This window comes from Notolepis coatsorum, assembly GCF_963971535.1.
Source record: "Notolepis coatsorum genome assembly, chromosome: 12".
NCBI classification, from domain to species: Eukaryota; Metazoa; Chordata; class Actinopteri; order Aulopiformes; family Paralepididae; genus Notolepis; species Notolepis coatsorum.
This window is the reverse complement of record NC_140176.1, coordinates 125,583,836-125,596,397: the sequence shown is the minus strand read 5'-3', so window position 1 is coordinate 125,596,397 and position 12,562 is coordinate 125,583,836. Positions and strand designations below refer to the sequence as shown.

The following is a 12,562-nucleotide window of genomic DNA, read 5'->3' as shown; positions in this document are numbered from 1 at the left end:
ATGTTCTGTTAATCATCTCAGCTACCTTCTCCTACCATCAGTGTATGTTTCATGTCCTGTTACTTCTTCTCAGCTACCTTCTCCTACCATCATGTATGTTTCATGTCCTGTTATCTTCTCAGCTACCTTCTCCTACCATCATGTATGTTTCATGTTCTGTTATCTTCTTCTCAGCTACCTTCTCCTACCATCATGTATGTTTCATGTTCTGTTATCTTCTTCTCAGCTACCTTCTCCTACCATCATGTATGTTTCATGTTCTGTTATCTTCTCAGCTACCTTCTCCTACCATCATGTATGTTTCATGTTCTGTTATCTTCTTCTCAGCTACCTTCTCCTACCATCATGTATGTTTCATGTTCTGTTATCTTCTTCTCAGCTACCTTCTCCTACCATCATGTATGTTTCATGTTCTGTTATCTTCTCAGCTACCTTCTCCTACCATCATGTATGTTTCATGTCTGTTATCTTCTTCTCAGCTACCTTCTCCTACCATCATGTATGTTTCATGTTCCTGTTATCTTCTTCTCAGCTACCTTCTCCTACCATCATGTATGTTTCATGTTCTGTTATCTTCTTCTCAGCTACCTTCTCCTACCATCATGTATGTTTCATGTTCTGTTATCTTCTTCTCAGCTACCTTCTCCTACCATCATGTATGTTTCATGTTCTGTTATCTTCTCAGCTACCTTCTCCTACCATCATGTATGTTTCATGTTCTGTATCTTCTTCTCAGCTACCTTCTCCTACCATCATGTATGTTTCATGTTCTGTTATCTTCTTCTCAGCTACCTTCTCCTACCATCATGTATGTTTCATGTTCTGTTATCTTCTTCTCAGCTACCTTCTCCTACCATCATGTATGTTTCATGTCTGTTATCTTCTCAGCTACCTTCTCCTACCATCATGTATGTTTCATGTTCTGTTATCTTCTTCTCAGCTACCTTCTCCTACCATCATGTATGTTTCATGTTCTGTTATCTTCTTCTCAGCTACCTTCTCCTACCATCATGTATGTTTCATGTTCTGTTATCTTCTTCTCAGCTACCTTCTCCTACCATCATGTATGTTTCATGTCTGTTATCTTCTTCTCAGCTACCTTCTCCTACCATCATGTATGTTTCATGTTCTGTTATCTTCTTCTCAGCTACCTTCTCCTACCATCATGTATGTTTCATGTTCTGTTATCTTCTTCTCAGCTACCTTCTCCTACCATCATGTATGTTTCATGTTCTGTTATCTTCTCAGCTACCTTCTCCTACCATCATGTATGTTTCATGTTCTGTTATCTTCTTCTCAGCTACCTTCTCCTACCATCATGTATGTTTCATGTTCTGTTATCTTCTCAGCTACCTTCTCCTACCATCATGTATGTTTCATGTTCTGTTATCTTCTCAGCTACCTTCTCCTACCATCATGTATGTTTCATGTTCTGTTATCTTCTTCTCAGCTACCTTCTCCTACCATCATGTATGTTTCATGTTCTGTTATCTTCTCAGCTACCTTCTCCTACCATCATGTATGTTTCATGTTCTGTTATCTTCTCAGCTACCTTCTCCTACCATCATGTATGTTTCATGTTCTGTTATCTTCTTCTCAGCTACCTTCTCCTACCATCATGTATGTTTCATGTTCTGTTATCTCTTCTCAGCTACCTTCTCCTACCATCATGTATGTTTCATGTTCTGTTATCTTCTCAGCTACCTTCTCCTACCATCATGTATGTTTCATGTTCTGTTATCTTCTTCTCAGCTACCTTCTCCTACCATCATGTATGTTTCATGTTCTGTTATCTTCTTCTCAGCTACCTTCTCCTACCATCATGTATGTTTCATGTTCTGTTATCTTCTTCTCAGCTACCTTCTCCTACCATCATGTATGTTTCATGTTCTGTTATCTTCTTCTCAGCTACCTTCTCCTACCATCATGTATGTTTCATGTTCTGTTATCTTCTCAGCTACCTTCTCCTACCATCATGTATGTTTCATGTTCTGTTATCTTCTTCTCAGCTACCTTCTCCTACCATCATGTATGTTTCATGTTCTGTTATCTTCTTCTCAGCTACCTTCTCCTACCATCATGTATGTTTCATGTTCTGTTATCTTCTTCTCAGCTACCTTCTCCTACCATCATGTATGTTTCATGTTCTGTTATCTTCTTCTCAGCTACCTTCTCCTACCATCATGTATGTTTCATGTCTGTTATCTTCTCAGCTACCTTCTCCTACCATCATGTATGTTTCATGTTCTGTTATCTTCTTCTCAGCTACCTTCTCCTACCATCATGTATGTTTCATGTTCTGTTATCTTCTTCTCAGCTACCTTCTCCTACCATCATGTATGTTTCATGTCTGTTATCTTCTTCTCAGCTACCTTCTCCTACCATCATGTATGTTTCATGTCTGTTATCTTCTTCTCAGCTACCTTCTCCTACCATCATGTATGTTTCATGTTCTGTTATCTTCTTCTCAGCTACCTTCTCCTACCATCATGTATGTTTCATGTTCTGTTATCTTCTCAGCTACCTTCTCCTACCATCATGTATGTTTCATGTTCTGTTATCTTCTTCTCAGCTACCTTCTCCTACCATCATGTATGTTTCATGTCCTGTTATCTTCTTCTCAGCTACCTTCTCCTACCATCATGTATGTTTCATGTTCTGTTATCTTCTTCTCAGCTACCTTCTCCTACCATCATGTATGTTTCATGTTCTGTTATCTTCTTCTCAGCTACCTTCTCCTACCATCATGTATGTTTCATGTTCTGTTATCTTCTTCTCAGCTACCTTCTCCTACCATCATGTATGTTTCATGTCCTGTTATCTTCTTCTCAGCTACCTTCTCCTACCATCATGTATGTTTCATGTTCTGTTATCTTCTTCTCAGCTACCTTCTCCTACCATCATGTATGTTTCATGTTCTGTTATCTTCTCAGCTACCTTCTCCTACCATCATGTATGTTTCATGTTCCTGTTATCTTCTCAGCTACCTTCTCCTACCATCATGTATGTTTCATGTTCTGTTATCTTCTTCTCAGCTACCTTCTCCTACCATCATGTATGTTTCATGTTCTGTTATCTTCTTCTCAGCTACCTTCTCCTACCATCATGTATGTTTCATGTTCTGTTATCTTCTCAGCTACCTTCTCCTACCATCATGTATGTTTCATGTTCTGTTATCTTCTCAGCTACCTTCTCCTACCATCATGTATGTTTCATGTCCTGTTATCTTCTTCTCAGCTACCTTCTCCTACCATCATGTATGTTTCATGTTCTGTTATCTTCTTCTCAGCTACCTTCTCCTACCATCATGTATGTTTCATGTTCTGTTATCTTCTTCTCAGCTACCTTCTCCTACCATCATGTATGTTTCATGTTCTGTTATCTTCTCAGCTACCTTCTCCTACCATCATGTATGTTTCATGTCCTGTTATCTTCTTCTCAGCTACCTTCTCCTACCATCATGTATGTTTCATGTTCTGTTATCTTCTTCTCAGCTACCTTCTCCTACCATCATGTATGTTTCATGTTCTGTTATCTTCTTCTCAGCTGCCTTCTCCTACCATCATGTATGTTTCATGTTCTGTTATCTTCTCAGCTACCTTCTCCTACCATCATGTATGTTTCATGTTCTGTTATCTTCTTCTCAGCTACCTTCTCCTACCATCATGTATGTTTCATGTTCTGTTATCTTCTTCTCAGCTACCTTCTCCTACCATCATGTATGTTTCATGTCCTGTTATCTTCTCAGCTACCTTCTCCTACCATCATGTATGTTTCATGTCCTGTTATCTTCTTCTCAGCTGCCTTCTCCTACCATCATGTATGTTTCATGTTCTGTTATCTTCTTCTCAGCTACTTTCTCCTACCATCATGTATGTTTCATGTTCTGTTATCTTCTTCTCAGCTACCTTCTCCTACCATCATGTATGTTTCATGTTCTGTTATCTTCTTCTCAGCTACCTTCTCCTACCATCATGTATGTTTCATGTCCTGTTATCTTCTCAGCTACCTTCTCCTACCATCATGTATGTTTCATGTTCTGTTATCTTCTTCTCAGCTACCTTCTCCTACCATCATGTATGTTTCATGTCCTGTTATCTTCTCAGCTGCCTTCTCCTACCATCATGTATGTTTCATGTTCTGTTATCTTCTTCTCAGCTACCTTCTCCTACCATCATGTATGTTTCATGTCCTGTTATCTTCTTCTCAGCTACCTTCTCCTACCATCATGTATGTTTCATGTTCTGTTATCTTCTTCTCAGCTACCTTCTCCTACCATCATGTATGTTTCATGTTCTGTTATCTTCTTCTCAGCTACCTTCTCCTACCATCATGTATGTTTCATGTTCTGTTATCTTCTTCTCAGCTACCTTCTCCTACCATCATGTATGTTTCATGTTCTGTTATCTTCTTCTCAGCTACCTTCTCCTACCATCATGTATGTTTCATGTCCTGTTATCTTCTCAGCTACCTTCTCCTACCATCATGTATGTTTCATGTCCTGTTATCTTCTTCTCAGCTGCCTTCTCCTACCATCATGTATGTTTCATGTTCTGTTATCTTCTTCTCAGCTACTTTCTCCTACCATCATGTATGTTTCATGTTCTGTTATCTTCTTCTCAGCTACCTTCTCCTACCATCATGTATGTTTCATGTTCTGTTATCTTCTTCTCAGCTACCTTCTCCTACCATCATGTATGTTTCATGTCCTGTTATCTTCTCAGCTACCTTCTCCTACCATCATGTATGTTTCATGTTCTGTTATCTTCTTCTCAGCTACCTTCTCCTACCATCATGTATGTTTCATGTTCTGTTATCTTCTTCTCAGCTACCTTCTCCTACCATCATGTATGTTTCATGTTCTGTTATCTTCTCAGCTACCTTCTCCTACCATCATGTATGTTTCATGTTCTGTTATCTTCTCAGCTGCCTTCTCCTACCATCATGTATGTTTCATGTCCTGTTATCTTCTTCTCAGCTACCTTCTCCTACCATCATGTATGTTTCATGTTCTGTTATCTTCTTCTCAGCTACCTTCTCCTACCATCATGTATGTTTCATGTTCTGTTATCTTCTTCTCAGCTACCTTCTCCTACCATCATGTATGTTTCATGTTCTGTTATCTTCTCAGCTACCTTCTCCTACCATCATGTATGTTTCATGTCCTGTTATCTTCTTCTCAGCTACCTTCTCCTACCATCATGTATGTTTCATGTTCTGTTATCTTCTTCTCAGCTACCTTCTCCTACCATCATGTATGTTTCATGTTCTGTTATCTTCTTCTCAGCTGCCTTCTCCTACCATCATGTATGTTTCATGTTCTGTTATCTTCTCAGCTACCTTCTCCTACCATCATGTATGTTTCATGTTCTGTTATCTTCTTCTCAGCTACCTTCTCCTACCATCATGTATGTTTCATGTTCTGTTATCTTCTTCTCAGCTACCTTCTCCTACCATCATGTATGTTTCATGTCCTGTTATCTTCTCAGCTACCTTCTCCTACCATCATGTATGTTTCATGTCCTGTTATCTTCTTCTCAGCTGCCTTCTCCTACCATCATGTATGTTTCATGTTCTGTTATCTTCTTCTCAGCTACTTTCTCCTACCATCATGTATGTTTCATGTTCTGTTATCTTCTTCTCAGCTACCTTCTCCTACCATCATGTATGTTTCATGTTCTGTTATCTTCTTCTCAGCTACCTTCTCCTACCATCATGTATGTTTCATGTTCTGTTATCTTCTCAGCTACCTTCTCCTACCATCATGTATGTTTCATGTCCTGTTATCTTCTCAGCTACCTTCTCCTACCATCATGTATGTTTCATGTTCTGTTATCTTCTTCTCAGCTACCTTCTCCTACCATCATGTATGTTTCATGTCCTGTTATCTTCTCAGCTGCCTTCTCCTACCATCATGTATGTTTCATGTTCTGTTATCTTCTTCTCAGCTACCTTCTCCTACCATCATGTATGTTTCATGTCCTGTTATCTTCTTCTCAGCTACCTTCTCCTACCATCATGTATGTTTCATGTTCTGTTATCTTCTTCTCAGCTACCTTCTCCTACCATCATGTATGTTTCATGTTCTGTTATCTTCTTCTAAGCTACCTTCTCCTACCATCATGTATGTTTCATGTTCTGTTATCTTCTTCTCAGCTACCTTCTCCTACCATCATGTATGTTTCATGTTCTGTTATCTTCTTCTCAGCTACCTTCTCCTACCATCATGTATGTTTCATGTCCTGTTATCTTCTCAGCTACCTTCTCCTACCATCATGTATGTTTCATGTCCTGTTATCTTCTTCTCAGCTGCCTTCTCCTACCATCATGTATGTTTCATGTTCTGTTATCTTCTTCTCAGCTACTTTCTCCTACCATCATGTATGTTTCATGTTCTGTTATCTTCTTCTCAGCTACCTTCTCCTACCATCATGTATGTTTCATGTTCTGTTATCTTCTTCTCAGCTACCTTCTCCTACCATCATGTATGTTTCATGTCCTGTTATCTTCTCAGCTACCTTCTCCTACCATCATGTATGTTTCATGTTCTGTTATCTTCTTCTCAGCTACCTTCTCCTACCATCATGTATGTTTCATGTCCTGTTATCTTCTCAGCTGCCTTCTCCTACCATCATGTATGTTTCATGTTCTGTTATCTTCTTCTCAGCTACCTTCTCCTACCATCATGTATGTTTCATGTCCTGTTATCTTCTTCTCAGCTACCTTCTCCTACCATCATGTATGTTTCATGTTCTGTTATCTTCTTCTCAGCTACCTTCTCCTACCATCATGTATGTTTCATGTTCTGTTATCTTCTTCTCAGCTACCTTCTCCTACCATCATGTATGTTTCATGTCCTGTTATCTTCTTCTCAGCTACCTTCTCCTACCATCATGTATGTTTCATGTTCTGTTATCTTCTTCTCAGCTACCTTCTCCTACCATCATGTATGTTTCATGTCCTGTTATCTTCTTCTCAGCTACCTTCTCCTACCATCATGTATGTTTCATGTTCTGTTATCTTCTTCTCAGCTACCTTCTCCTACCACCATGGGTGCCGCTCTCAGGGGGATCTCCTGCTACTTAAGAGAGGTAGGTAAGGTGCCTTTTCATTATAGGCTGTTGGTTCAAAGAAAAGTTGCTGCTTGTGTAACAGAGCACCCCTGTCTGGAGCCTGTATGTGAATTGGGCTTTTACATGTTGGTCAAATCACTGGGAGTATGGGCACAGTACGAGAAAAGTTCCTGTAGCAGACACCTTCTGTACAGTAGTTAACCAGACAGGTTCTTGTAGGAGACACCTTCTGTACAGGAGTTAACCAGACAGGTTCCTGTAGCAGAGAGACACCTTCTATACAGGAGTTAACCAGACAGGTTCCTGTAGCAGAGAGACACCTTCTATACAGGAGTTAACCAGACAGGTTCATGTAGCAGAGAGACACCTTCTATACAGGAGTTAACCAGACAGGTTCATGTAGCAGAGAGACACCTGGAACGAAAGTGGCAATCGTTCAAAAAGCGTGTGGCGGGGAATGCACCAATCAGCACCATACCTAAGGAGAGCGTGTGGCGGGGAACCAACCAAACCTCACAGGCTCCATGTTATGGACCTCTGTTACAGGGAGTTTCAGAACCTCCTCCTCAGGGAGTTCAGAGCCTCCTCCTCAGGGAGTTTCAGAGCCTCCTGTGAGTTCAGACCCTCCCTCCCAGTGAGGGAGCCTCCTCAGAGTTTCAGAACCTCCTCCTCAGATTGTCAAGGTGAGTAGAACTTAAAAAGTGTTGTATGTGGTAGCAATATGTCTTTTAAATCTATTGCTCACGTGGGAAGTCTTTCTGGGGGTTCCCCGTCCTCTCCTTTTTGGAGTAGGTGGACGGGGTATTGTTTAGGGTTTCCCTGACTCCTCGCCTTAAAGGTCTGTTGAGTCATGGGTTTCCCCCCGTCATAGGGGTACGTCGCTCCCCGTCCCCTCTTATGAAGTATGGTTGACGGGGTGGTGTTTCCCTCAGCCGCGTCGCATGGGACCCATGTCCGTATTCTTTTTAATTTTTTCTGTAAAAAATGTAAAATAAAAAAATCTGCTTCTTGTCGTTCTCCCAGGCGGCAAGGAGGAACGGTATCTGGTGTCTTGTTAGACTATCCATTGATGTGTTTTGGGTCTCGACGTGTACATAGTGCTGGCCCTGGGTGTTTCTGATAGGAATCACGCATGAGGCTTGCGCGCCTTGGTTGCTCATCATTAAAACGGCGTTTTTATGGGGCAACTGGGATGGAGTTTGTCTCTTCCGAGCACCAGTTTACTAGGTTTGTCTCGACTAATTCTCTTTCATATCTGGGGGATGTTAACGGAATAGATCAGAACATAGGTAGAGGGGTCTCACGCCCTTGGGGTGGGCCACTGAGCGCGGTACGAACGGGACCGTCTGGGTGGTGCCCTCTATAATGTTTTGGATCGACACGCGTACCTACCCCCCTCCTAGTGTTGGGGATGTCGGCGTGATTAGGGCATGGGACTGGTTCTGGTCACGCCGGTCCAGGTCAGTTAACCCATTGTCCGCCGGGGACGCAGATCTGCTGTTCTGGTACCCTGAGGGACTTGTGCTTTTTTCGGGGGGGAAAATGCCGGGTCGGCCCGGGTGTCACAGGGTTTAGCGTTATGGAGATGTTCGTGGTTGTGCTACTACGTATTACCCCTCACTGTTGCTTGGTCCATGTTGTGTTGTACCTTGAGCTGCGCTAAGGGGGCCTGGTCCTTCTCCATTCTTTTCGCCCATCTCTTCTCCTGGTTACGCATGGCTGAGAGGGGGCTGTTGAGGTGGTTCTTATGGAACTCCTCTGGCATCCCTGTGTACGTCCCGGTCCGCCGGGCCCGGTCCGAAGTTGTTTTCGTCGACCCGTAGGCCTGGGATAACCCCTTTTTGAAAACTGAAACACTTGTACTGCGGTATAGCCAGTGTATACCCGCAGGTGTGTTTTGGAGTTTTTTCCTGAGGGGTTATAGGAACAACCACCTCATGTTTAACCAAGAGGGTGGTTGATTCCCTGGTGTGTTGGAGCGGAGTCAACTCCCGGGTTAACCGATTGAGTGTGCCCCCGCACGTTTCATGACGTCTGCCAATCGTGTCAGCCTTCTCTGCCTCGGCCCCTCTAGAGAGTCGGGGGGGTTTTGTGGAGGCTGTGACATGGTGCACGACAATGCCAGCATACGCCCCTTCCGCCGGGGTGCTGTTTCAGCTGACCCCTTTGGCGCCTGTCTAGTCCGCAGTGCTCCAGGCTCAGGTCAAGTGCCAGGATAACAGACTGACCAAGGATCTTTGTTTTCCGGATAACCGACTGACCACTGGGCCTTATTTTCCGGATAACAGACTGACCACTGGGCTTTGTTTTCAGGATAACAGACTGACAAACAGGCTTTGTTTTCAGGATAACATACCGACCACTGGGCTATATTTTCAGGACAACAGACTGACCACTGGGCTTGGATTTCAGGATAACCGATTGACCACTGGGCTTTGTTATCAGGGTAACTGAATGACAAAATATACCATATTTTCTCCCAAATCTCAGAGTTTCTGACCTTTAAGTCTGCAACATCAGATCATACCTACCTTTGTTTGATAGTTGCTCGGTGGTCATCACATGCAGACCATTACATTTGCTTCATAAATTGTTGATGTGTTGTTTTGTTTCTTTGACTGTCCGTTGGTTGTTTATATTTTCTGTTCATTCTATACTTTAGCACTGTCCTTTGTGTTTAGCTGTGCGACTTACTGTGAGGCACTTTGGTTGACAATTATCATGTCTATATGTGCTATACAAATAAATTTGATCTGATTGATTGATTGATTGATAGATGGATATACAGGGTTTATTTTTGCCAATAAGGGAGAGACCAGACAAGGGGAAGAGAGAACACAGGCAACTACTCATACTACTTTGATTGTTACAATAATATACATTTGGAATACATTTGAAAGCCCCTTTCACAATCCGATGGACGCCGTACTGTCTACTGTACGGTGTGGAAAAGGACGTGAAGATTAGAATAAAAAAGGACTAGAAAATGTCTGTCCATCAGAGGTCAATGGGTTCAGTTTGTCAGAGGGAAGATCGTGGCTAAAACTCCATACGACTAATTGTGAGGAAAAGGGGTTCTTGTGGAGCCCAATAGCGAACACAGGAGGAGAGAGAATGGAGCGGTTTAGGGTGTTTTAATAGTTCCCCCCAAACAGACAAGTAACAACTGTAAGAATGTTCAACAGTCGGGATGAATGTTCTTGGGGGGGTAGCACAGGGGTACTCCTTGGGCAGTACGAGATGGTCCTTGAGTAGGTGCACTCCTCGTGCAGTATGAGAGGATGGGAGACACTGGTTGTGTCGGGGTTGATAGCAGGAACTCCGTAGTCAAGCACCAGGGGTCCAGACGGGCACGCTGGAGCGGAGGTCCTGGTTGACACTGGAACGGATGTCCTTGGGCACAAGAGAGGGAGGTTAGAACAGGGAATTCAACCAGAGCGGGTAGCAGAGCTTCAGGTCGAGACGTCGTACCTGGGAAGGCAGTTTAACACTGCGACACAGGATGACTGGATCTGCCAGGTGATATAGAGCCTGCCTGATGAGGTGATCCCTTGCAGCTGCGCTGATTGCTCCTCATCTGGCAGGCTTGAGTCCTGATCGTGACACTAATAGCTTCATGGTAACATTAAAGGAACACGCCAACATTATAGGAAATGTTGCTTACCGTCTTCTCCAGAGTCAGACAAGAAGATAGATGCTAATTTCCTCTCTACTGTTTGTGTTCAGTAGAAAGCTATCCGGCTGCAAGCTAGCCTAGCTTCGAACAAATGAATGGAAGCACTTACAGTATAGACGCACAGAGACACACAGAGAAGAAATAGGTGGAAATGTATCTTCTTGTCCGACTCTGGAGAAGACGCATTTCGCATAATGTTGGTGTGTCTTTTGTCCGTGACTCAGTATGGTTTGAGTACAACTTAATTTCGGGCTACTTGTACTTATTTTATGAGTATTTTCATTTTAGGGAACTTATAGTATATACTTTTACTCCACTACTGTTGGGGAAAATGTGTATACGAGGGTGGAGGTAGGAAAGGGGTTAGTCTTGACTAGTTTAATATAGGTCAACTAGCAGGGCTCAAAGACACTAGGGCGACAGTCTGGCTGATGTTCTTAAAACAGCCTCAAGATAGCAGATGGACATTTCAGTACATCATATCGTGTGTTCTAATCTTGTGTCTTTTCTCTCTTACACACATACACAGCACACACACAGACACAGCACACACACACAGACACACACAGTTACACAGCACACACACAGACACAGACACACACAGTCGCACAGACATACACACCGACACACACACACATTCCCTGTGTCACAATACACACATACAATACACACACGTCTGTACACAGACGCACACACACAGACACACACACACAATACACACATACAATACACACGTCTGTACACAGACGCACACACACACAGACACACACACACATACACACACACACACACAAACACACACATCTCACTCTCTCTTCGATGTTCTTAATGTTTTACATCATATCGTGTGTGGATATCATATCTTGCTTATCTCTCCTCATGTTCTCTCTCTCTCCGATGTTAAATCTACGTATCATCTTAATGTACGTCATGTCAGATCTGACATGATGTGATACGTCATCATATCTGTCATGGGGGCAGGACTGAGAGGGGATTTAGGGACAGGCAAAGGGATCCAGGACAGAGTGTTTTTGTTCAAGCTGTGGCGATCATCTTTGACCCATAGCTCTTGCTGTTAAAGAACTTCTTTTCTTAAATAAATTACCTATTTGTTACAATTGGAAATATCGTCTCCTGCTGTGTTAAACAACCTTTCCACAACACTACATTTATCTGAAACCATCAGTTACTAGTTACTTTGATGAAAAAGATTGTGCATAGAAAACATGGAAAAAATTCAAGATTTCAAGATGATGTAATCAGAGCAGCATAACTAGACCACATACCACTTTAACATAACTTTTTATCAGAGCAACATAACTGGACCACATACCACTTTAACATAACCTTTAATCAGAGCAGCATAACTGGACCACATACCACTTTGACGTAACCTTTAATCAGAGCAGCATAACTGGACCACATACCACTTTAACATAACCTTTTATCAGAGCAGCATAACTAGAACACATACCACTTTAACATAACCTTTAATCAGAGCAGCATAACTGGACCACATACCACTTTAACATAACCTTTCATCAGAGCAGCATAACTGGACCACATACCACTTTAACATAACCTTTAATCAGAGCAACATAACTGGACCACATACCACTTTAACACAACCTTTAATCAGAGCAGCATAACTGGACCACATACCACTTTAACACAACCTTTAATCAGAGCAGCATAACTGGACCACATACCACTTTGACATAACCTTTAGAGGTCAATGGATTTGTTTATTTGTTTATTGTATGGATCCCCATTAGTCTACACCCCTGGGTGAAAGACTATTCTTCCTGGGGTT

General features: G+C 42.3%; 1 protein-coding gene across 1 annotated transcript in view; it reads left to right on the top strand.

The window, feature by feature from the left end:
- The window catches only part of LOC311238042 (uncharacterized protein), a gene marked incomplete at both ends in the record, with an annotated part of 137,423 nt that overhangs the window by 26,098 nt on the left and 98,763 nt on the right, over positions 1-12,562 (top strand). Inside the window, one exon of the mRNA XM_084326006.1 lies at positions 7,032-7,091. Within this exon, the coding sequence (XP_084182132.1) occupies positions 7,032-7,091 (60 nt within the window). The remainder of the gene's footprint in view (positions 1-7,031; positions 7,092-12,562) is intronic.